This window comes from Dermacentor albipictus, unplaced genomic scaffold, assembly GCF_038994185.2.
Source record: "Dermacentor albipictus isolate Rhodes 1998 colony unplaced genomic scaffold, USDA_Dalb.pri_finalv2 scaffold_60, whole genome shotgun sequence".
NCBI lineage: Eukaryota > Metazoa > Arthropoda > Arachnida > Ixodida > Ixodidae > Dermacentor > Dermacentor albipictus.
Window position 1 is genome coordinate 46,827 of NW_027225614.1, and position 26,519 is coordinate 73,345.

The window sequence follows — 26,519 nt, forward strand, 5'->3', positions numbered from 1 at the left end:
CTTAGCCGGCTACGGCCGAGGAATGCTTTTGTGTGCAATTGCCATCGCGTCCCAATTATGGTGTTTGTATTTCAAGCGAACCGGCACACAGCTGCACGGGAGACAGATTCCTGAGTACTGGCAGGGTAGCCCGCTGTCCGGCGGATATGTAGTTAATAATCCGCGATGTCACACAACATTCTCGGCAGCTTGCATGGCGGCCGGTTGCAGGTGAAAAGAGGGAAGACATCAGGTAGGGTGGCTAGAATTGGGAGGTGTGAAGACCGCGCCGCCGCCGCCATTGCCTAGGGAGGCCCCGCTGCGCGTTCCTCCCACTGGGGGAAAATTTGGCGCTTCCGTCGGGGGCGCCGTGAGCTTGTCAGTCTCGTAGGCCACGGTGCATTGCAAAGTGATCTCTCGTGGTCGGTGTAGTGCAGCTGTGTTTTTCTAATGTTTCCTCAGTTTTTCTTCAAAGTAGTTGGTGTGAGCTGCTGTCGCTATCCCTTGACACCCTGTGAACATGTTACAACGACATGGAAGGTCGACAGCAGTGCCTTGACATTGAAAGTTGCACCCAAGTTGACATATTCACACACATATTCTAGTGGATTCGAAAAGATGCGGGTAAATCTGGCCTTGAATGTTTTCAACAGTGCAGTTGTGCACGCCATGGACTTGCACAAAGAAAATATTGAGCAACAGTACTCAAATCTGGAGCCAACAAGGGTGTTCATCGACGTGATGGCTCAAGCAATTGAAGCCATGACATCACGGTTTCCAACTGAAGCTCTGAGATATGCCCACAGCAACTGTGCTCATTTTCGTGTGCCGGTGGTAAATGCTTTTTGTGTTTCAGACGTGGCAGTGCTCAAGAAACTGCACTTAACAGCATGCTAGCATTTCTGGATCAGTGGGAGGCCCATGCAAAAGGGCTCGGCTTCTTAAGCAAGGGCACATCAGAAGGTCTGCGTGTGACCATACATTCCACTAAAGACCTCTTGACGTATCTAACTGAGAAGGTTGGGTTCAGGTTCTTGATGACTTCCCGCCTCAGTCAGGACTGCTTGGAGCGTTCATTTGGTATTGTGAGACAGTCCAACGGAGCCAATGATCACCCCACTCCTGCGCAGTTCATCATTATAATGAAGTATGCAAGCTTATGCATTTCAGTCTGGGGGTGCGTGGGGACATGGGGGGCTTCTGTATCCCTCAGTCTGTCTATACAACCTCATTCAGACACTCGAAGACAGGTTCACCCGTGCATTTAACCCTACGCGACTGCAAGCAAAAGTTGTCAAAAATTTCTTGCTTCTAGCAGCCAATGTGCCACAGATTGGCTGCAGGAAGCATTACGCTGATCTAACAGGATCGGTGTCTAGGTTTTATTGTATAACACGTATTCACTTTTTCCTCAAAGGCTTAAATCAGTGTGCCATACACAACAAAGCCAAGAAGGTTAAGCCCTGTGTTTTGTAAAAATGTGATTTTATGCAATAACTGTGTTATCTCCAATAAACATGTATTAAATCGCAAGCGCGTTGTACTTTCTAGAATTTCTTCACCACAATGCTGATATATTGCATGAACTTCCTCCATTTAAAGTTATGTTACAATCCCAGATATGTGACTTATATGCGGGCGACACATTCAAGGTTATTCCAATGCGCTGGCCTTGCTCGGTGATTCCTATGAACTATACTTTCGGCAAGGAATAAGCGCGCTAATCTCGGCAAGAGGTGGTCGCAAAAACCGTTGCTGTGTGGGCTGCATAGTCGGTGCTCGCTGTTTCCATGTGGAATGAGAGCAGCGAAACATTAAATTCTCTCAGCATCTACAATGTAGAGAAAGAAGTCTGGTCAGATTCTAACACATTCAAACGCTAAAACTAAGCGCTACCAAATCATTTTCCCGCCCGGAGGTATGCCGCCGCCGCGAGAAACTACGGCGCCCCGGCCGGCAGCGCCGTCACGCGGCAGGAACGCGTTTTGGGGCCAGCTTCCGGAGGCCGGTCTTCACACCTCCCCATTCTAGCCACCCTACATCAGGGGTTGATACTCGCAGCCTAACGTAGGGGAGAGGGAGGTGGCACGTGTCTTTGAGAAATCCTATCCCCTGGCGTGTTCTAAAGAGTGCCACTGTTTCCACCAATGTCGTGTGCGGCACGCAAGTGGTTGTGCTATTGGTTACAATGATGTGAACTTGCATGTGTGATTGGCTGGTTTGCGAATCCTTGATACAACTGAGGGCTTAAAAAGTCATGTTTGGTTGTGTGGAGGAGAGCGGAGCTTCGGGATTGGACCCAGACAGACGCTTCGGCGTTTGAATAAAAAGTCACTTCGTCGGACAACGGCTCTTCCTTCGCGCTGCCGCCGTGCATTCGAATCATCGAGGGGCGCCGACTTCGGACCTTCAACACCTTCCCTCCTTAACTACCGTTGAAGTTACGAGAGGACAAAGGCAAAGGAAATTAACTGTCGGTTTAATCAAAGATGGAGGAGACATAATGCCAGAAAAACTGGCGACTCTCTATACAAAGTGTCTATCGACTGCAAGGGTCACAGAAAACTGGAAGAATGCAAACATTATACTGACCCACAAAAAGGGAGACGTTAAAGAACTGAAAAATTATAGGCCCGTTAGCTTACTGCCAGTAATATATGAAATATTTGCCAAAATAATCCCCAATAAAATAAGGCCAACACTGGACTTTAGTCAGCCAAGGGAACAGGCTGGCTTCTGGAAGGGTTGCTCTAGTATGGATCACATCCATGTCATTAATCAGGTTATCGAGAAATCCGCAGAGTACAATAAGCCTCTCTATATGGCTTTCATAAACTACAAAAAAAGCATATGATTCAGTAGAGAGACCAGCAGTCACAGAGGCACTGCGTAATCAAGGAGTACAGACCACTTACGTAAATGCCCTGGAAAATAGCTACAGAGATTCTACAGCCACATTAATTATGCACAAGAAAAGTAGGAATATACCTATAAAGAAAGGGGTCACACAAGGGGACACAATCTCTCCAATGCTATTCACTGCTTGTTTGGAAGAGGTATTCAAGCTATTAAACTGGTAAGGTTTAGGAGTAAGGATCGACGGTGAATACCTCGGCCACCTTCGGTTTGCCGATGACATGTTCTATTCAGCAGCACTATAGACGAGTTACAATAAATAAATGATTGAGGACCTTAACGGGGAGAGTGTAAGAGTGGGGTTGAATATTAATATGCAGAAGACAAAGATATTCATGAACAAGCGGGCAAGGGAACAAGAGTTCAGGATGGCAAGTCAGCCTCTAGAGTCTGAAGAAGTACGTTTACCTGGGTCAACTAATCACAGGGAACCCTGACCATGAGAATGAAATTCACGGAAGAGCAAAAATGGTTTGGATCGCATACGGCAGACATCGTGAGCTCCTGACTGGGGGCTTACCGTTATCATTGAAAGGGAAAGTATACAATCAGTGCATTTTACCGGTGCTGACATATGGCGCAGAGAGTTGGAGACTTTCCTACTCTAATAAGGAATCTATTAGTTTGAAATGACGGCCTGCAGGGTTCTCAAACAATGCTTTATTAGTCTCAACTGATCGCTTTAGTGTCCCTTTATGAAAGTGCAGTGGCGTTCCAAATTCTACACAATGTTATCCATCGACCGCAATGCATCTCCCAATATATCGACAATAGTATTATCGTCGACCCGCCATGGTTGCTTAGTGGCTGTGGTGTTGGGCTGCTAAGAACGAGGTCACGGCATCGAATCCCGGCCACGGCGCCCGCATTTCGATGGTCGCGAAATGCGAAAACACCCGTGAACTTATATTTAAGTGCACTTTAAAGAACTACAGGTGGTCCAAATTTCCGAAGTCCTCCACTACGGCGTGCCTCATAATCAGATCGTCGTTTTGGCGCGCAACCCCCGATAATGTAATTTAATTTTAAAAATATTACTAAGCAGCAACTGTTTGCATGCAACGCTGGTTTTTTTCTTGCATATATAATACTTCCAACTTGACATGAGTGGAACGACGTTCCCAAAAATCCTGTTTATAACAGAGATTTCGAGACGCTTTAGGATATGCGGAATACTGTCAACTGCATCAATGTTACTTACCGGCATTTATTTTGCTTTGCTGCGATTAAGTCATCATAGCTAACATTCTAACATGACACACACTAGGCTGGCATTTCCCTTACTTCGTGTCGTGCTTTGTATAAGTTCTTGGGTGTGGCATGGGAGCATGGCATGCCAGAAGCTAGAAACGTGCTTTTTACGTCGTTCTTTTTCTTTCCCAACAACCACAACCACTAAGACGGTAGCTCTACCAATGGGCAATAAAAACCTAACTGGAAATCCTGTTGGACACCTAATGCAGCGGGCGAGCGGATGGGCAGCACACTCTCGCAGAAAGTCTGCTTACACACACACAAGCCCACCATATACGTGTTTATTAGGTTACTGGTCTTTAACAAAATACCAGCACAATGATCCTTGATGCTACCTTAATGCTTTGGCAAACGTGGTAGTAACAGCTAAGTGAAATGCAGGTTATAACCACCAAGGGCTAAGGTACTCTCACCTGCCAAGAGCTCTCATTGCAATCCGCACAAGCACGAGAAAATAAGTTTAAGGCTTCAGATTCGTAGACTTGCACCGTTTTAAACATTACAGGGGGGTGCGCAGTTTTCTTTATATACGATGTTCTTTCAAGCATATCAATTTTTGAGTTCTCTTACGTTTTTCGTTAGGTAATAATTGAAAGCAAACCAAGAACAACGTCAGTCAATGAATTATAACAGATTTATACGTATGTTCAAATAGACTGGACACAAAATGCCAATATCGAAACAATAATTATCTCATGCTTCGCAACTATCATCGCACAGCCACACTAAGATAGGCGATTACCTCTGCTTTCTACCTCCTGTTTATTTTTTGCTATTTTATATCTTGTGCTTTTCGTAATTCATGAAATGTATTGCCGTATAATGGAACTGACGGTTTCACTGTATAATGTACTATTGTCACTAACATTGCTTCGGATGTAACGCGCGAACGCACTGTGCTGGTTACAAGTTATGTAAGTGGGCTACTCTACAGGGCGACATCATACAGACCACTAAAGCACAGAACACAGGACGGGGTATGGGTAAGCGCAAACACAAATATGCTGATCGGTGGTTTAACTAGGTTCGTGTCACAGAAAAGCTAGCTACCATCTCTCATGCCTAATCCTGTTTTTTGCGCCATCATGTCTCTTTTATATATAGTAGGTCAGCCATCCTGTATTCGACGTAAAGACTCGGACGATAAAAATTAACTCAACCCGCAAGTTTTGGCTGATGCCCGTGTACTGCCAAAACAGTTAAGCTTACGTCTTTCCCATTGTGAATTGTATTTTCAATTTACATCTACAGTCGGTGTACCAAAATCAAATGCAGGAGCGTGTCATAAAAAGGAAGGAGGAGGCTAAAAGAAATGGAACAAGCGATCCCGTACCACGCACTTATGGACACATACAAGAGCAAATGAAAGTGAAAGAATTCACAGCCGTGTGCACTCTAATTCAGACGTTCTTCAAGCAGCGCGTAGAAAATATTTATTTGGGCAATGTAATGCTTCTTCGTAGTTGATCACGAAGATTTTGTACAAATTCTTAAATGTTTAGCACCAACCAAGACACCCTTGACTAGAAGAATACTTGTTTCATGATGGAAACCTATGTCAAAACTAAGGAGAACTTTTAGAAGCACCCAGTCAGGCCAGTGCTGTGGCTGTCATCTAGGTATATTGAAAGCCATACATGCAGTCAATAGGCAACACTTCATGATTAGTTCTTGACCCTCTCTTAGTGACCCATGCTTTTTCCCAGCTCCATCCATGGTATTACTGCGCCCTAGTTTGAGAATCGGACACTAAAGCGGTAGTTGCTGCGGCCGTATGACAGGCAGCATAGCAAACAGAACAATAGCCTACAAGCTCTTCAACGTGTTGCTTGAGTTCAAGATTGAGGGAAAGACGGCCACCATGCACTACAACTACTAATGACCACGCGTGCACTACGGCTGCACATCGAAATGAGCAGCGTTAGCTTTTTGCAAATCTAAAAGCACTTGTAAACTCTTCGAATGATGTGAAGTGCTTCAAGACTCGCAGCCGGATCCATCTTAAAACTGTTTTAGTTAAAAAGGTCATTAGTTTGATAACAACTTCTCCTTTTATTACCTCGAGACATTTCGAAATACCTGTAGCTGCGGTAGAGGGAGTCCCAAAGAAATAGCTAAGGTATTTCATCGGCCGTATTTTTGAGTAAGTTTCAGCGCACATTCTGAGTCACTCTATTCAGACAGAACCATGCGTGAGCAGCGCATCAAGCAGTGACCACCTTAGCTGCGTTGTTGCTTACCATGTGGGCAAAGAATCGTCTGAAGTGTTATGTAATTTGGATAGATATGAAACTATAAGTACGAAAAGGGTTTAAAGTTATACCTGTAACGTACGACCTCACTGACAGCGAGTGTTCTTCTCCGCATCCATGGTCATTACAGCCGCGGACCCAAAGATTGAACTCGAAGTCCGTCACTTGGTTAGTCAGCCGCAGGTATCCACTTGAGAACGCGGTGCTCCGTCCCTTATCAACCGTGACAGCGCAGTCAGCCGAATGAGTGCACCGGATCCAAGGTGTTCCCTCCGCTGTTTTGTACTGAGGAAAGCAGAGAAACCGTGCTTAGCGGCGGCCTTAAATTAGCGCAATCGACGCACACGCACGCGGAGATAGAAGAAAACAGACGGCGTTAACTTTCACCAATGTCCGAATTTTCAGGTCAGTGCCCGCATTCACAAAAATCTCTTACGCCGGGGGCCGCATAACGTAAAAATATTCCAATCTGTTTCTATCCCAATCTCCTGTCGGTCAAATTTACGTAAACACCGACGCAAGCAACGGGCGGTGACCAGCAGCGTCGTTTGAAAAGACCAATCAACGGCACTCCTCGTTCAAAGAAGGTCACTTTTTTGCTTTGAAAGCGAATATCAGTGCAAACATTGAGCAGTTTTTCTTATCTAATTAACTGACAAGAGGCGAGGAGCGCGCTCAAGTGGAGATAATTTCGAGGGGGCCGAGCCAGCAGAGCGAAAGTAGATAACCGGATAAAGAGTGCAGTGCTGGCGTCTGTGATTGGTCCGTTTCCTCTTGGCTTGCGGTGGCTGGTCTAAAATCGCGGCGGCGTGCAACGGAAGGTTAAAATTGTCGCCAGAATGAATGCTCAGCAAAGAATAGTTGGCACAGCGACGTCGTATACGTGCCGAAAGGGCTCGATAGGGTCATACTGCCATGCAAAAGTGTTTATTATACGCAAAGCAATCGATGCTCCATGGCAGCTCCCATTATCCAGTGCCAGAGCTATCGGCGGTCAGCCATCTTCTATTCCTTTCGGAACGGGGCAGTCTGCGGCTATTCAGGAATAAATTCAGTTTTGTTCGGTATACTGTTCGGTATACTATGCGTTTTTAACGCGTACACGTCACTTCAACGCGGTGCGTTTTCGCGGTTTTGGGACGTCACGTGAAAGACAGACAAAGTGGGCGTGACCTGCAAGCGTTTGACCAATTGCAGAGGGTTAATGGCGAAAAAGGCGTCGAATCAGAAATAGTTATTTTTCTTTCGTTTGGTATAATTACGCATAATGAGTGCACACACATCGTGTCAGATGCGACATTTTCGTGGTTTTCGTGACGTCGTGTGACAGACACGCGAAGTGGTGGTGGCTGGACAATTTTTTTTGCCAATCGTTGAGGGATGATTGCAGATTAGGAATAGAAAAGTTTGGAATAGGTTTACGCTGTAGCGTCCCATAACTGTGCGAGCAAATTCTGATGCCGGGCATTTTATTAGTAAAGGGGGCCAGCCAATGACAAACAGCACATACGAACGAAAATGTTGCTGAATCCAGCCCCTACGCTATGCAGATACCTTTCACCAAGTGCGCAACACTGAATGTCTGAGAGCGACAACATATGAGATGCAAACGAAATCCGCAATAAGACACATTGTTAATACTGTGGTTATAGTTCCTGTCAATCTCGATTTTTAGAATCATTTTATCATCAATATCGTCATCATAATCATCATAATTTTAGGTGCAATGCAGGAGAAAAGGCCTCTCCTAACGATATCTAATTACCCCTGTGTTGCAATGGCTGAACCGTAGCTGTGCAGGAAAATTTCGTAGCTTTATCAAACCACCTAATTCTCTGCCGTACTCGATTGCGCTTCCATTCCCTTGGCAGCCATTCTGTGAATCTAATATACAAGGATTTTCAAACTACGGCCCGCGGGCCGGATTCGGCCCGCGTAGGTCTCGCAATGACTCGCGGCCGGCGCTGAGGCTTCCGATGACAGGGGAAGGGGGACTCGTTCTTACGCTAGATGAGTCAACGGATGTGACGCAGCCGAACTTCTTGTGTTCATTTACGGTCTTTCTGGGAGCGCATGAAAGTTAAACATTGCCAAGGTTAAAATAGACGAATGTGAATGATTGAGAGTAGCATGAAACAACACCAACGCTTTCTGTCCCGTGGGTTTCGGTTTTAATGCGAGTTGCATTCTTGCGACACTTCATGCACTTTCGGATGTCTATGTGTCCGTCGGTCTGTCTGTCTAACCGTTTCCTCGCCATATTGGGTCGATGTTTTTCCGTGGGATGATTTCTAGAGCATCGGGCTGCGGTGGTGAAGGAACCGGGTTACAAACCAGCCGTGGGACTAACTTGCGTCACCCGGTATGTGGCAATGTGTATGTGCCGCTATTCAATGACCCTTTTTCACGCTAACTTGGGTCACTAGATGTGGGCCGTTGGGCATGTTTTGGTATTAGGTGAACCTGTTTGACACCAACTCGGGTCGCAGGGTGTGTGCCTCTGGGTACGCACTACCACTGAATGAGAAAAAAATAAAAAAATATATGTAAGCTGCTATAATAATCCTAGTAAAAAAATGTAAGTTACTGTCTGCAACAACTGCGAGTTTCAGGCAGAAGATTGTAGCCAGCGAGTGAAAAGATCACGCTACTTCTTCGCGAAGAAATTTTTTTTTTCGCTGTACAGCAAGAGGACATACCACCGCTTAGTGTTGCGGGAAAATTCTTTTGCGTTACGAGTGATCGCAGACAAGCCTTGTCACTGTCATCCACTTCTCACAATAACGATCCACCACAGACATTTCCATGATGAGCATATGGAAGAATAGCCGACACCATCATGACCCCATGTGGCTTCAGCATAGCCGAACGGCTTTAAATTCACTCGACGTCATATTTTGGAATCCTAAACGTCTCCTACTTGCTTTCCTTGCTTTAGTGAATCATACCTGGAAGTAATCGACGTCGCTGTTGACGCACTCCCAGCGTAGCAAATAGGTTCCAGCGTGGTCTGGAATTGTTGCTTCATCGGTGACCTTTATGTCGGGGACTGCGTACGTGTGGTACACACAAAATTGTCGCCACACAAAACAAATGTAGAGCTTATTTTAAAACGATGAAGTTAGGCTATAAGGAAAAAAAAAATATGGGATTCTAGGCTCTGGGTTTCTTCTTCTTCTGAAGTTCCGAGCTCTTTATTTTGTTCTTTTTTGTGTCACTGGGAAACGTAACCTAGAGAAAACAATCTTTCCTTCAATGTATCTCTTTTACCATCACTCTAGACGCGTGTGGGAGACGATTAAAATAGCATCATTGGAGACAACAACAACTACGGCAAAGGACTGAGAACAAGGACATAAATACGTAAGAGCATGGTTTCTGCTCATTTTTGTTTATAAACATTTGCATAGCAAAATTGTTATCCAGTCATTGAGTCAATGCATATATTATCATGGTCACTTGAGCTTTACCTTTAGGTTGTGGCCAAAGGTACGCCCGAAGTACCCCTTCAATTCTTTAAACGAACCACGCAGTATTTCTGAAAGTCCTTCGAACACACCTGATTCACTTTGAAAATTTTCTTCTTAAGATGCATTGGACGTACACGCTCAAATCATATTAGTCAGAGGTACGTCAAAAGAGTAAGTCTATTTTCAAAGTAAGAACGACTGACATGCCCCATTTGGTCTTGAGAAAAAAAAACATTCGCGGTACGGATCTCGTGAATCCCTGCAGTGTATATTTACGGTGGAAGATAGAGAGGAACGCCGGCGCGCTGGATTCGACCCATGTCCGCCGATTAAAGTTTCGTACAGCAAAACACAGGTGGCAGTGAATGTTCGAATTAATTGGAAATAATTATACGCCCCCTGGGGCAGAAAAGCCGCGTTGTCCACAACGAGTGGCAGGAAAGATCGTCATCAGCGTGGATTAAAGAAGAATAAGTTGGATTAAGGTGAATTAACGGGGATCAACATTGATTAAGGTGTAATTAGGTGGCTTAGGGTGGAATGAAGTGTATTAAGGTGTATTAACATTGCTTCAGGTGGAATAAGGCGGATTAGGGTGGATTTAGGAACAAGTATCCCGGCATAGGACTTCGGTTGGGAGCCATGTATGAGGAACTATACAAGGAACCCTAGCAACAACCGCACTACTCTGCGGTTGTTTCCTCTCGCAACGCCAACAACACTGCGAGCTATCGGCGCAGCGATGGGCCTATTGAACCTTTAAGGCCGATCCACACGACGGACCAAGTCCGCGGGCCGATCGGTCACGTGATACGACGTCACGGCCCGCCGCGGTCCGGTCCGGCGCAGAGCACATCCACACGGCGGACCGCCATAGCAGACGGCAGAGCGGACCAACCAGCTACACTCTCGGCCAGAGTGTTATCATTGTTATCATTCCGGCTCGAGTCCCACAAAGCCGGGAACTGCTCAACGAGGCATACAAGATGAAAAAAACCTCCTCGTCACTCCCAGAGGACACGGTGTTTAAAAAATATATCTGCTGCACGCACGTGTAGGCGGAACGGCGGACATGAAACGACTGGCTTTTGCTGAGCCGAAAACTATATTGGATTTGGCTGAAGACACTCTGTTGCTGGACAACATTAGTTGGCTAAGCCAAAATCGCTGCGGTTTGCATGCGGTCCGCCGCCAATACGGAAACGGGAAAAGCCTCGGCGATTTGTTGGACCGCGAGGGCCGCGGTCTTGCGCGGGCCAACGGCGGTACGCACGAACTGGTGACGTCCTGTCACGTGATGCGCGGACCGCGGTCCAAAAGAGCAATTTTGTCCGTCGTGTGGATCGGCCTTTATCCAGGGGCCGAATCTTATAGCGGTTCGGAAGGGGAACCGCTCACTTGGCCTCACCTGATTGGTCAAAATTTTGCTTGCGTCAGAAGCCGTCAGAGACAGCGGTGCGGCACCGCAAATTAGAATCACGTCACGCATCTGTCAATAATTTTCAAAGCGAGCCCGTCGTTGGCTGAGAGGGGAACCGGGCGCGTGCGTTGGATGACTCCGAGGCTATCACTTGCCTTGATCGTCTACTTGGCGTTGCTCTTTCGGTGTCGACCACGGCTGGAAGTGCGATACGCGTTCGGAGAGATGACGGATAATTATTTGCACCGCCGCCGCCGGCTTTCTAAGTAGACATTTTCCAGGCTACGCTACGAATTCGAGGAGACTCGGGTGCAAGCGTACCAGCGGCCATTCCACGCAGAAGACGGAATTGCGCGCTGCGGTTCATCGCCACCGACCTGCAGCTCCCAGAGCTCGGTTGGAAGCGAAGCATTCATCGGAATGGCCGAAATCCCTGCTGCCGACACTGTCCACGAAGTTGACCTCGGAATTACTGTGTTGGCTGGTAGAAGGGCTGGGTCAGATTTCCCATGACCTCCGCTTCAAAGCCAATGCCAGGGAGATATTTGCGCGGTGAGATCGAATTCTCAGTGCTATAGCCAGCGTGAATAGCTCGCAGATCGCCGTTCAGCAATAATAAGGGTTCAACCTAGGCTGTTTCAGCGCTTCCTTCGTTCGGCTGATAAAACTACAGTCAGGATGGGAAGATTATTAGGAGATCTCTTATTTGGCTTCCCTTTTTTCTCTAGTTCGGGAGTGTCACACTTTGTTCCTCAATTTCACGGCACAGCGCGCACCTTCAGCACCACGCTCTTCGATTTTACTTCGCGCACGCAATGCAGGGCCCGTATATCGTAATGTTCGATTTCTAGTTCCATTGCTTCTATCACGCGACGCGCCGTGGGACAGATAGCAGGGATAGCGGCAGCAGCGATGGTGAGCGAATCTTTCCGAGCCAATGACGAAGGGCGAAAAAAGAAGTAAAATTGATATGGTTGGCTTGTAAAGGTGGCCCTAAGAACATGTTCAGGGTTTTGTCGCGCTCGCTACTTAAGAAGTGCTGGCAGTGCGTTCCTGTTGCGTGCATCGTGCGAGCTCCTGGTAGCAGACGACAGCGCTGCGCTCTGCCAACTCATTTACGCTTGCGATACCACCTGTCGGCTGAGAATGAAAAAGAATGACATTAATAAATTGCGTCTGCATTGTGTAAACGCCCGCCATCACACCTTTATACTATAGAACTTGCCGTATAATATTTAATTTATATTTTATATTTATTTAGCAAGCAGAAACATTCTGCAGTTCCTCGATTAGCTCGTCATATAATGACGTACACTTCATAGGTGGCACGCTCTCACCTAGTGGTCGCGTGCTCCCCTTCTTCCACCAACGATTGGGAGTGGAACATTTAGTGACGTAAGCGGCGAAGTGAACGATTCGTTTTCCGAACCGTTTTAAGATTCCGCCCCTGGAATCTACGCGGCACCATCGGCGTTATGCGAGATAGTGAACTCGGCGCTCCTGCCTATCTCCCCAATCTTCATCCGTGGCGCATTGAAGTGAAAGCATTCGGCTGTACAAGATCAAACACAGCAAGGCGCATAATAGGGCGTGTAGTGGGCCGTGGTTATACTCCATATGCAGTCTTGACATGGCTTTGCATAAATGAGCCTGGGGCGCTATAACGTAAAGCTATTCCAAACTTTTCTATTCCAATTCTGCAATCAGCCCTCCGCGATTGGTCAAAAACATTTGTTGGAACCCCCCCCCCCCCCACTTTGCCTGTCTGTCACGCGACGTCACGAAAACCATGACAGCTCCCCATCTGATATGACGTGACCACACTGATTATGCATGATTGCATCGAGCAAAAGAAAAAATGGCTGTGGCTTAGCTAAGGTTAAGCCGAGGATGCGAAGCATACTAGCCTTTATTTTAACGCGACAGCGTTAAGGAGCTCGTGTCGCAGAAAAGCCGGTGTCGTCGGCGTCGGCTCAGGCGTGCGGCGCTTGCTCAGGCGCACATTTCGTTGTCGCGCCGAACGCTGCGTTGCTCGACGCTCACCGCGTCCGATGCGGGGGGCGACGCCGCGAGCGACGGCGCTAGTTGGAGCCCCGTTTCTTTTCTGTCGTGACGTCACAGTGTCACGTGGTTTCAAGGCGACACCGCCGCGCCTGAGGAGCTGGGTTGAGCTCTCGTAATATGCTTCGCATAAAATAGTTATTTCTGATAACTATTTTTGCCATTAGTCCTCGGCCATTGGTCAAACGTTTTCGGGCTACTCCCACTTCACCTGCCTCTCACTCGACGTCACAAAACCGCGAAAACTCACCACGTCAAAGTGACGGGTACGCGTTATAGATGCATTATTATGCCGAACAAAACTGAATTTTTTTCTTCTGAATAGGCGCCGGCTGCCCCCTTCCGAAAGGAATAAAAGATGGCAGCCGCTGATCGATCAGGCACTGGCTACTCGCACCTGCCGGAGAGCATCGGTTTATGTACGTGTAATAAATAAAACTTTTTCCGTGGCCGTGTAATGTTTTCGAGCACTTTCAGCACGTCTAGATCCTCGTTTTGACAAGTCTTCTTAGCTGAGAATCAGTTTTAGCGGCATTCTTAAGCTTTCGTTGCATGCCGCCGTGATTTTCGAACAGCCACCGCAAGCTCAGTAAGGGAAAGCGGACCAATCGCAGACGCCGGCACCACCCTCTCCATCCGGTTATCAATTTTTAGTGCACTGGCTCGGCCCCATCGAGTCCCTCTCTACTTGAGCGTGCTCCTCGCCTCTCGTCAGCCAATTAGATTGTGGCGACGAGCGACCACGTAGACCGTCAAAGTATCGGGCTCTCGCAGGAGAGGAAAAACCAACACTCCGTCGCTTAGCGTAGCATTTTTTTTAATGATCTTCGGAACGCTAGCTCGCGCCGGAACGCGCCAGCCGCTCGAGCCTCGTGTAGACGCGAGCGTTTGCGTCAACTCTCGTGCGACGCCGATGCTGCTGCCGCTACAGAGGGCTCCCCCCCTAGAGAGGAGGAAAGTTCGACGAACGATGGAAAGTCCACGTGACGCGGCGTGTCTTCGCGTTGGTTTTGGGTGTCACGTGCGCAGGCGGCGACGAAGGATGCAGCAGGGTCGCGTCGCATACAGGTGGAGCTGATGGCGCGGGTGCTTCGATGTAGGCGGGTTTGAGACGTTCCAGGGCAATTGTGTCTGATCGGCCGTTGACATTCACAACAAACGTAGTCGGACGACGCTCTAGAACACAATATGGCCCGGAGTAGTGTGGTTGTAGAGGCTTCCGCACGGCACAGTTACGCACGAAAACGTGGGTAGCAGAGCTGAGTGCGGGAGAAACGTACGGGGACCTTGCTTCTTGTGAACGTGTAGGCACGGGGCGCATCTGGCTGAAGAAAGCTTGCAGTTCGGCTACGTAGTCGGCAGGTGATGGCAGAGGCGTTTGGGGGGTGGCGACAAAGAAATCGCACGGAAGGCGTAGGTGGGTGCCGTAGACTACCTCAGCACAGGAGCAACCTAGGTCGCTCTTGAGTGCGGCTCTAATGCCAAGTAAGACGAGAGGCAAATGCAGGACCCACTTCTCCGGCGATTCATGTGCCATAAGGGAGGCCTTGAGATGCCGGTGAAAACGTTCAACTAGTCCGTTGGACTGCGGGTGGTAAGCAGTTGTGCGAAAACGTGTCGTTCCGAGTAGTTTGAGTAGCTCGTTGAAGAGCGCTGAGTCAAACTGTCGACCGCGATCTGTGATTATTGTGGATGGGCAGCCGAACCTTGCTATCCACGTAGACACGAACGCTGCTGCAACAGTGGGCGCTGAGATATCAGATATAGGTGTAGCTTCTGGCCACCGTGTGTAACGGTCGATGCATGTCAGTATGTAGCAGTATCCTTTCGAAGGTGGAAGAGGGCCGACGAGGTCCAGGTGTACGGTGTCAAAACGAGCATCCGGTGGAAGAAAAGACTTGGCAGGCGGAATGGGGTGACGCTGGATCTTCGAACGTTGACATGACAAACAGCAGCGAACCCAATCGCGAACTTGCGCGTTTAGCCGAGGCCAAACGAAACGACTGGAAAGAAGCTTCTGTGTCGCGCGTATGCCAGGGTGCGACAGGTTGTGCACGGTTTCGAATAGGCGTCTGCGAAGGGATGCCGGAATGTATGGTCTAGGTGTGTCGTTAGAAGTGTCGCAGACGATGGACGTACCATCTGGAGTCACAACGACGTCTTCCAATTTCAGGGACGTTGACGAATTCCGGAGGGTACGAAGTTCAGTGTCGTCACGCTGTTGACTGACGAGTAAGTCGGCCTCGATGATGAAAGGTTCCGATGTCAACGTGGAAACGACATTGACACGACTCAGAACGTCAGCTGGAATGTTGTCGGTGCCCTTGATGTGGCGGAACGTTGTTGTAAACTCGGAGATGTAGGAAAGCTGTCGAATCTCGCGGGGCGAGTAACAGGACGCCGAACGATTTGTTGCGTGCACAAGGGGCTTGTGGTCAGTCAAGACAGTGAATGCACGGCCTTCGAGGAAATGGCGAAAATGCTTGATAGACAGGTAAACAGCGAGTAATTCACGGCCGAAAACGCTGTAGCGGGACTGCGCAGGCTTCAGTTTCTTGGAGAAAAAAGCGAGTGGATGCCACTCATTGTCGATGAATTGCTGCAGAACGGCACCAACGGCGGTATTTGAAGCGTCGGTCATGATGGCAGTGGGTGCGTCTGGCTTTGGGTGTCTAAGCAGCGTGGCGTCGGCGAGGGCAGACTTGACTCTTGTAAAAGCGTCTGCGGCCTCTTCAGTCCACTGAAGCACTTGTTTGCGTTTGTTTACCAGGAGAGCGTCTAGCGGAGCCATAAGTCGTGCGCACTCGGGAATGAATCGGCGGTAGAAATTGACAAATCCGAGAAATTGGCGAAGCTTGGTGAGTGTGGTCGGTCGGGGAAAGTTTTCGATGACGCGAATCTTGGACGGCAGAGGTCGAATGCCGTTAGCGTCGACGATATGACCGAGGAACTCGAGTTCGGTTTGACCGAATTCACTCTTGGCGGCGTTGATGACAATTCCTTTACTGGCAAGGCGTGAAAACAACAACCGCAAGTGGTGAAGATGTTCTTCGGCCGAAGAGCTTGCCACGAGGAGGTCGTCAATGTATGCAAAAACGAAAGGCAGACCTCGGGTGACGGAATCGATGAAACGCTGAAAGGATTGGCCCGCGTTCCGTAAACCGAAAGGCATGCGGAGAAATTCGAAAAGACCGAAGGGCGTGGTGATGGCGGTCTTGGGAATGTCTTCTTCAGCGACCGGTAGTTGATGGTAGGCGCGAACGAGATCGATCTTAGAAAAGATCGTCGCACCGTGCAACGCTACCGTGAAGTCCTGAATGTTCGGTAGAGGGTAGCGATCAGGAACTGTGACGTTGTTTAGTGCCCGGTAATCGCCGCAGGGGCGCCAGTCGCCCGTCTTCTTAGGCACCATGTGAAGTGGTGATGCCCAGTTACTGGAAGAAGGGCGGATGATGCCAAGTTGCAGCATGTGTTTGAACTCCACGCGAGCGATCTTGAGTTTCTCCGGGGACAAACGCCGGGGTCGGAAGTAGACCGGTGGGCCGGAGGTGACGATGTGATGGCACACGTCATGTTGCACCGGTTGCGTCCAGTCCGGTAGGCGTGTCAAAGTGGGAAACTCGCGTAGGAGTGCGGCGAAAGGTTCGTCCAACATGGCAGAAATAGGCGCTATGGGCGATGTGCCTGATGATGGGACGCCGGGAACGGATAGCTGGGTCACGGAGTCGATGAGACGGCGTCGTTGGATGTCGACAAGGAGTCCGAAGTTATGCAAGAAGTCTGCTCCAATGAATGCATGACGGACGTCTGCAACCAGGAAGATCCAGCGGAACGCTCGTCGAAGGCCAAGGTTTAGCATGACGGAGCGTGACGAGAAAACTGGAATCCTGGTGCCGTTGACGGCTTGCAAAAACGACACAGGAGTCGCTTTTCGGTCGGAGCGCTGGGCGGGGAGAATGCTGACGTCAGCACCTGTATCGACTAAGAATCGTTGTCCCGTAACTCTGTCCATCACGTAGAAAAGGCGACTTGTGTGCTGGGCCGGACCACTCGTCGCCGTTAGAGGTCGGCCGGCCTGTTTCCCTGCCAAGCGCAGGGACGCCGACAGTGACGAGCGTCGTTTCCAAAACGGCGGTGGTAGTAGCAAACGCCAGGCGTTGTAGTTGAGGCTTCATTGCGAGTGCCCGTGCGTCTTGATCTGCTGGAACTACGGCTGCGTGGGCGACGAGACGTGCGGCGATGCTCCGCTCCACTGATGATGCGTTCCAGGCGCTCACACAAGGAGTCGAGCGGAGAGTGCACTGCGGAAGAGCAGGGAAGAGTTTGCAGAGCGGTTGTATTGTCACCCGGAGACGGTGACGTGGCTGCGATGGTTGGGGTGGCTACTTCCATGACTTTGTCGGCCAAAGCGGCAAGTCCGGTAAGGTCCATGGTAGAGGCTGTCGCCAGGACCATCTGCACGTTAGCCGGGAGTCGTTGCAAAAACAGTTCGCGCAACAGCGTGTCGTCGATGGATCTCGCGTTGTTTCCGAGCAGCTGGCTCATTCGGCGAAGAAGTTGACTAGGGCGTCGGTCGCCGAGTTCTTCAGCGGACAGAAGCTGCTGGATGCGAGAACGCTGTGAAGCTGCTGTGCGCTGTAGCAGTGCTGCCTTGAGATCGTCATAGGCGGCGGCAGACAATGGGGAGTTCAACAAATCTGCTACCTCGTCAATGGCGGCGGGCGAGAGCGCTGCGACGGCGTAATGGAACTTCGAGGCTTGAGAGCGGATACCAGCGACTTGAAATTGCGCTTCGGCCTGAAGAAACCACGCCGAAGTATGCTGGTCCCAGTACTGTGGGAGGCGAACAGCGATGGCGGAACAGGAGGGCTCACCACGTTCCTCGGAAGGGTTCTGGCCTTGAGCTCTCGTAGCGTCAGTCTGGTCCATGGTCGTCTCTACCACAGGAGCGTATGGCAATATCACGTCCGGGGTCACCAAACTGTGGCGACGAGCGACCACGTAGACCGTCAAAGTATCGGGCTCTCGCAGGAGAGGAAAAACCAACACTCCGTCGCTTAGCGTAGCATTTTTTTTAATGATCTTCGGAACGCTAGCTCGCGCCGGAACGCGCCAGCCGCTCGAGCCTCGTGTAGACGCGAGCGTTTGCGTCAACTCTCGTGCGACGCCGATGCTGCTGCCGCTACAAGATCAAACAAGCCGCTCAGTGTAGGCGGTATTATGCGTTTTTCGAGCAAACAAATGTGACCTCCTATAAACGAGGACAGCGTTAGGTTGGTCTGTTCAGACAACCCTGCGGGTCACCACCCGATGCTTCCGTCGGCGGTTACGCCAATTTGACGTCAGGAGATCGGAATAAAAACATATTGGAATAGTTTTACCTCATAGGGCCCTGCACACATATAGCCTGCACGTGGTATAGAGCCCGCACGTAGTATAAGAAATAGATGGTCGTATGGCGCATTTCAGCCGCCACGCGGCTTTAGAAAGCTAGGGTTGGGTATAGTGCACTCTAAGGGCCCATTAAATATTTGTTATTGGCTCAGACACCGCGGCGCCGCCGTTATCGGCCATTCGGCGCAGCGCACGATAACAACAAAGGAAAAAAAAAGCCAAACTTAAAATCACATACTGTGTTACTAAATGCTCGTACAAGTTGTCTTTCGTTACAAAAAGCATTTTCCGCCACTGTCATTCCACATGCACAAGGCGAAGGCCAACGAGCAGCGCATATTACGATCTAACCACGATCTGATTATGAGGCACGCCGTAGTGGGGGGCCCCGGAAATTTGGACCACCTGGGGTTCTTTAACGTGTACCTAAATCTAAGCACACGGGTGTTTTCGCATTTTACCGCCATCTAAATGCAGCCGCCATGGCCGGGGTTCGATACCGCGACCTCGGGCTTAGCAGCCCAACACCGTAGCCACTAAGCAACCACGGCGGGTGTTACGTGGTGCAGTCGGGCCCACTTGAGTGCGGGTGATTCATTGCACTGACGTGGTTGTGCAGAACTTGGCCTAAAGTGGCTGTGTCAAGAAGTGCCCGTAGGCATGTCCAAGGCATTGTTCGCGAAACCTGCCAAATAAGTGCGACACACATCTAAAAATAAAAAAAGCGAATTTAGTGGGTCCACCCGAGCTGTCTGACGTTATATAGGAAGTGTTCGGTGTAATAATATGCATATATCATTGTATTTGCTATTATCGGTTGATCACTTTAAATGTAGCTCAATACGTTGAGCGGCTTGGTAATTAAGCGATTCGCGTATTAAATAGATATGTGCGTCTTTACATTACTTCGTAAGAAAAGATGAATCTTCAATAAGTTTACAGCGAACTCGAAGTGGCAAAATGGCTCGAAAGAAAAAGTGCGTTGGTAAACGCTTTGCAAACAGGGATGAAATAGCGGAGTTAGCTTCGCGGTTAACGTTGTGCTCACGTGCATCGGGGACCAATCTTTTGCCGTGTAAGTGGATATCAATGGGGGATAAAGATGAATAGACACCATAATAATATATAATAATTTCAAATAATATATGCTGGCGTTTTCTTTTTTTTTTTGGGGGGGGGGAGGGGCAAACGCCCTTTTAATGTCTATCGTGGCCAACTGTTACCTTTGTAGATTCATTAGAAGAACGTTTTGAGGCACCACTGTACTGTGCAAACGCCCTTCAAGCGTGCACTGAAAAAAAAGTGCCTTATACATGGTGGCTGTCTGGTCGTCATCGTGAACATCGATATATGTCTACTTGCCCGATTAAGGTCTCCCCCAGCGATCTCCAATAATCCCTGTCCTTGCGTGAGCCCCCGACTACCATCGGTACCGGCTTATTTCTTCATCTCATCAGGCCACCTATTCTACTGCCGTCTTTAACTGCATTTCTGTTCCATTCTAATAATGCAATCCTAGGGTTTTACGTGCCGAAACCACGATGTGATTATGAGACACGCCATAGTGGGGTAGTCCGGAAGACTTTGACCACCCAGGTTTCTTTGACGTGCCCTCAATGCACGGGACATAGTTTTTTGGTTTTTTTTTGTTTTTGCATTTCGCCCACAACGAAATGCGGCCGCCACGGCCGGAATCCCCAATAATTGGCTTGCGTAACGCCACTGCTTCTATTTCATCTCAGCTCTAACACCGGCTACCGGCATTTGCTCTCCAATGCGGACCACCTTTTTTCTTCCTGTCTCTTCGGGATTGGTTGACCTGTTAACGCGATAGCGCTAAGCCTGTGTCGCCGAAAATCCTGTCTCGGCGTCCGGTATGCCGCGTCGGCGTCCGGCGTCGTACGTGTTTACAGGAAAAAAAAGGTGATTTTCGAACCACCCATTCCCAGGCCATCCATGCGATGCAAGGAATTGACTGAACTAACTAATTTCTCAAGCTAAAATACACGGAAAAATCGTAAACTACGACAGAAACACAACCTATCGACATGATAGCTCTCGGCTTGTAATTTGACAATACGAAAAAACATAATTCTATTACGCGAAAACTCAAAGAAAGTCCTTCCTTTTCCAGCGCTTCTACGATTCACGCCCCCCATTTGCGCACGACGAAGCGTGGGTGTCTCGGGGCCACGGAGCGGCGCCTCCGGTTCCTTGCTCCAGCTCCGTTTCTTCCAGCTGGCATTCGCCTCTGCAGCATCGCGGCCCCCGCAAGAGGCCGTGTTTTTTTAAAGCGAAGCTTTCTTTGCTTCTGCCTTGGACTTTCCCACTGCTGCTGCGGGCTGCTGCCGTCGCGCACGCTCGTCTGGGGACGGTTCAGAGCGTGTATACAGATTATAGGTCGAGGAGACGAAAGGCGACGGGAGAAACTCGTTTTCAGCGCACCACGTCGAATGTGCACAATGCCCTCTGGAGCTCCCTGGCCGTCGCCACGTTAGCCGCTTGATGGCTGTAATTATCCGTGGCTCCACTCATTAGCATTGCAGAAACTGCAGCGCTTCCCTTTCTACTAGCGTGCGAGGTCAGAGGGGACGCAGATAGAACTGTCGAGAGGATAAGAAGGAGAGGAAGAAGAGGCAGTGCCGATGTAAGAGAGGGGGGAGGTGACGTGAGAAGGCAAGGAAACCCCACTACTATACGACAGCGGTAGCGGGGAAACCGGATAAGCTTAAGTTCAAGTTACGGTGCAGTACGTTGCTGCTATTTTTGAAAAATAAACGCCATGCAAATATGTCAAGCGGGCGACTTACGCAGGGCTTGCAGAAGCAGAGCCGCATTCATTAAAGCGCACCGCAGGGTCCGGGAGACACTACGGAAGCGGTCGACCGTCAAATCAACAGTTGTGTGGCCGCGGAGTTAGCTTTGCGGCTATAGCGCTCTGGGCTGTCCAGCAGGCCCACGATGCGGCCGAAAGGCACGGCCTTCCGGTTCCCACGTGGGAGCGGCCCGCTTCGTGAAGACTCACGATCTGCAGGACTTTAGTTATTAAAGTTTTACCATACCATGGCATTGCTAGAGGTCGTGGATTTTATTCCAATCACGGCAGCCGCATTTCGACGGGGGCGAAATAGACAACGCACGTGCACTTAGATTTTGGGACACGTTACAGAACGTCACGGCGTCAAAATTAATCCGGTGGCCGTCACTACAGCTTGCCTCATAATCAAAAAACCTCAAAACCTAATAAGTGTGGTTTTGGAATGTAAAGCCCTCTAATGCAATTCAAGTTTAATATTTCTGCCGCAATGCGATGTGCCATGTGATGAAATGACAACGCTCAACCCTCTCAGAGGTTATGAAATATGGCGCACAACAACGCCTCAAGCAAACACCTCTCCCTGTGTGTTTTGTGTACTGCGCAGACAAACAGCAGTGGTGCACGCAAGGTAACGTTTAACATCAACTCACCACCATCGTGTTAGCCTAAGTGGTGACGAAATTAAGCTTTAGCCATCAACATCACCACTAAATTATCGTGAATCAAAGCATCCAGCACGGAAAGCTTCGCTTACATCGATTACCACAATGTGTGGAATCTACATAATTTTTTTTTCTACCACAAAGCCCGTCTTCGTGCATAGCATTCGCAGCGACCGTTTCGAGGTAAACATTACGGTTACATAATCTCCAGTTGACGGGAAGCGTGAGAAGCAGTCAGGGACCTTTGAATGCTATCGGGCGTTCCACTCTTAAAGGCGAAGCTTAAGCGTCCTCCTAGTTTTAAAGCGTTGTTTTGCTTTGCGGACCCTGGCGGAGTTTCCTTACCATTGGCTGCTGGCTGGGTGCTGTTACCTTGCCCAACCTCGGTCTGCCAGCCCAGCAGCACCATGTTCGAAACATTAAGCTTCTCTTTCACGTATACATCTATCGTGCCAATGTGAACTATAGCGCTTTCAGTTTATAGCCGCGTGTTCATGACGATTATTTTTATACAGAGTGATCATTTTTGAGTTTTGTGAAATTCAGGAAACATAAGCTGTTGTAGATAAGATAATGCTAGTACTTGAGCGGGATTAATCAGAGAGGAGGGCAGCACTTGCACGAGAAATCGAAACACATATTCAACTAATTAACAAAGTTATATTAATTATCTTTTGAATGAATTTCTTTACCGCACGTATTGCAATTAAGGGATTGTAGCCGGGCAGTTTGCAAGACCTATCCACTTGGAATAAATTTCCAGAGTGACGCCAGCTTGGAGATATGCCCCATCAAACTAGCCCTAAAAATGCACTGTTGTTCGACTGACTTTTTTTTAAAACAAAACGCTCTTTTATCCCTTAGAGCGCAAAAGTAACTGCAGCCGCCCATGTATCTCGTTCCACACATTGGGAAATAATATCTCGAAAGCGATGCCATCTGCGAAATTCATTTCAAGTGGATACGTCTTGCAAGCTCACCGGATAGAATTGCCAAGTTGCAATATGGGCTGTGAGATAATATAATTAAGACCATGATTAGTGAATTTTCCTTAATTAGGTGAATATGTGTTTAGATTTCTCGTGTTAGTAATGTTCGCCTCTTCGAATAATTCAGCTCAAGGACAAGAATTTTGCTATAAAATTTAAAATTTGTAACCCTGCACTATCCAGGGAAAACACGGGGAATGCGGGAGATGGAAATTCAAGACGGTGAGCAAAACGCCTTACCTTGTTCTCGTTTTACTCATCACCCTGCACTATGGCACATACGTACAATTGGGAATTGTCCGAGAAGCGGCCGCACATTTAACACACGTAAGAAAAAAAAGAAAAGAGAGAAATACGAGGTAATACACGACCCGCCGTGGTGGTGTAGCGGCTATAGTGTTGCGCTGCTCAGCCCGATGCCGCGGGATATAAATCCCGGCCTGCGAAAGCCGCATTTCGATGCGGGGGACGAAAAAAAAAAAAAACGGCCGTGTACCGCGCATTGGGGTGCACTGTGCAAGAACCCCAGGTGGTCGAAGTTAGTCCCGAGTTCCCCACTAGGGCGTGCCTGATAATCTTAGCACGCTTTGGTACGTAAAACCCAACATTTTTTTTTTACGAGGCAATACATGGAAGTTTGTGACATTGCGCATAGCACGGGTGCGTGACAACACACGCGCGTGCACCTGTTTCTTTTACGCCAAAGACACACGAATGAAACGGGCCAGTTTATGCCATATGCTTAACTACTTCACAAAAGCTTCACTTCACATGGATGCCAAAATGTGCCTTGGAACCATTTTTTTTTTTTTTTTGCTTTCAACCACTCGCTGCGCGAGCTGATTCCGTAGCTTATGCGTTATGCTTCAAGTTTTCAGCACGCACTAATAGGCTAGTGCCGGTGAGGTGCACTACTTCTATACTTTTCTTCTCTGGTCGGCGTGTGAAATTGCGATCAGCATTTTAACATTTCAGTGAGTGATCTTCAAAGCTAGGTGAAAGGCATATGTTTCCATGAACATAAAAAAAAGTAAAATTAAAGTTTACTCGGCTGCCTGTGCCTGTGCTTTTTTACGCTCTTGTTTTCTTCCAAACGGGACTTTATGGCTTCTGTACGGAAAGTCACTATGTAGCGATTACTTAATGACACATTCTGAACCTCTCACACTTCGTCAAAATGTTTTGTGTAACCCGAGGCGGACCTTTAGGTACTGGCTGCTTACTTCTTCTTCCCTCTCTCTCCTTTTTTTTTCTTTTATTTACTGGCACTAGTATGGCCTACGGCATAAATAAAAAAAATAGGGGCTTCTGTTCTCCAGCATGAAATCCAGGAGTGGCCAGTGCCGAGGATGGTGCGTCGTGTGCAGACGACTCGCTGCTTTCCTTCTCGCGATCACTGCAAGGATGAAACGGCACTCGCAATAGAAAAAATGGCGTCTGCACAAGCGCTCGTGAGCCACGGGCGTTACTATCGCTGTGGGCTAATCCGAAGGAGGAGGCTCACGCAGGCGTCGCACAACAACACTGACCGGTCTGCATAGAGAAGGCGAACGTAGCACTTACGGTCTTTCCACGTAGTCACGGACGCCGAAGCAGGTGACCCGATCATCAGCCGTCCGCCAGTGATTGTGAACTGTGCGCGCACGTCAACATCGTAAGTCGTGCCCGAATCGAGCCCGCGCACAGTCAGTTCTTGCTTCTCTGTGTAAACCTGGAGACACGAGGCAGCGCTCGTGCGACAGTAGCGCACACGGAAGCCGTTGTAGAGGCGAACATCGTCTTTCTCGAAGGACCAGGCGAGCTCGAACGAGCTGTTGCTTGTAGACACAGCTCTGACTAGAACGGGCTTTGGTAGGACTTTGAAGGGTGGAAGGGAGAGAGAGAGAGAGGGGAGGCAAAAAAGAAAATTATTTTGAATACTCTGCTCTGTGCAAAACACAATGTCAGTTGTTTACCACCCTAGGTCCCAGCATGTAGGGTTCGCTCTGTGTTAGCGCGTTATCATGCAGTTACATTTGGCGGCACTTGGCGTTCACCAGCAGATCCCTTCGGGTTAAGCTGAAGGGTAGCGGGAGGGAAAGAGGCAAGTGACAGATGCACGTCGTCGAATTCGTTTGTCCACATTCCGGCAATTAAAGGAGTGCATAAACTGGCATTGAATAAAATACAGTAGACCCTCGTCAAACGGTACCTCGACGGACCAGGCAAATGTTTTCCGATTAGCGGGAGTGCCGTTTATGAGAGAAATGTGCAGAGGTGTACCACTATATGACATGCACCCTCGTACCACTGTTAGATGTGTTAAGCGTAAGGAATAAAATGCAGCAGCCAATCTGTCTCGTGTTCTGGTCGTCGGCGGCGGCTGCTGGATTGACGAGACTTTCGAGGAAGCGCTGGCGCCATGACAAAGCAAAAGCATGGCTCTTACTGCTCTTGTCTGCGGCAGAATAACAAGTGCTGGTGCAGACACAGTCCAAATTGTCGAGCCGTGCGCTATGAGGCGTCCGAAAAATTTCGGTTGTCCTTATTTCGGTCGCCTATGAGGCGAGTGGTGGCGTTACGAGGAGTTCCACGTAGTACAGGACGTGCATTAAACATCTGTCAGATTTGTGCCTCTTTGAGTCTTTGCCACCCTTTTTAAGAAGGGCTTTGTGAATACAAAAAAAGAAAGGTGACGCCAAGAAAAATGATTTCAGATCCTGCCTCTTTCTAAAAAAAATTCTTTACAGCTTGCTTCTGTTGCGTTTAGAGAGAAATTCAAACATTTTCATTCTGAATAGGGAATGTTTTCTTGCGTTAGCCAAATACAAAACTAACAAATCTAAAGGTTGTTGTTCCGTTTAGGTGGCAATTCCGTTGAAGTGGTTTAGGGTTACCGAGATTCTGCTTATCTAACATTGGATGACCGCTTCGGACAATGGCAGTCAGCGTGTAGGAAGCAGCGACATAAGCAATAGTACCTTTTTTTTTCACGGTCCTAGTTATATCTTCCATGCGAAAGTATCGTTTTAGGAACATGCCCCCAAAGGGTTCTTTCCTTATGTACGAAACGATACGCCGCATTTATTATCACAACTGTCAGTGTATAAATTGTAGTCGGCACGCATTGTAGCTTTCATCCCGTATATTTTCATCGCGGCACGCAAGAAGTAGCATTATGCCACCTTTAGTGTCACATTCGTGCCACTGGCGATTTAATGCAATAGCTGGTTTGGGTCCAATGGGGGAAATACTCTGCTCGTCAGGCCATGGAGTACACTGGGGCTTTTCTGTGAGACAGCGAACTCGATGATAAACTCTAAAA

The 26,519-nt window shown here is 48.7% G+C and overlaps 1 protein-coding gene across 1 annotated transcript in view; it reads right to left on the reverse strand.

The window, feature by feature from the left end:
• The window catches only part of LOC135917079 (uncharacterized), a 93,819-nt gene that overhangs the window by 22,859 nt on the left and 44,441 nt on the right, over positions 1-26,519 (reverse strand). Inside the window, exons 8-10 of the mRNA XM_070530178.1 lie at positions 24,779-25,072; positions 9,350-9,450; positions 6,473-6,686 (exon numbers count right to left, since the gene is read on the reverse strand). Of these exons, the coding sequence (XP_070386279.1) occupies positions 6,473-6,686; positions 9,350-9,450; positions 24,779-25,072 (609 nt within the window). The remainder of the gene's footprint in view (positions 1-6,472; positions 6,687-9,349; positions 9,451-24,778; positions 25,073-26,519) is intronic.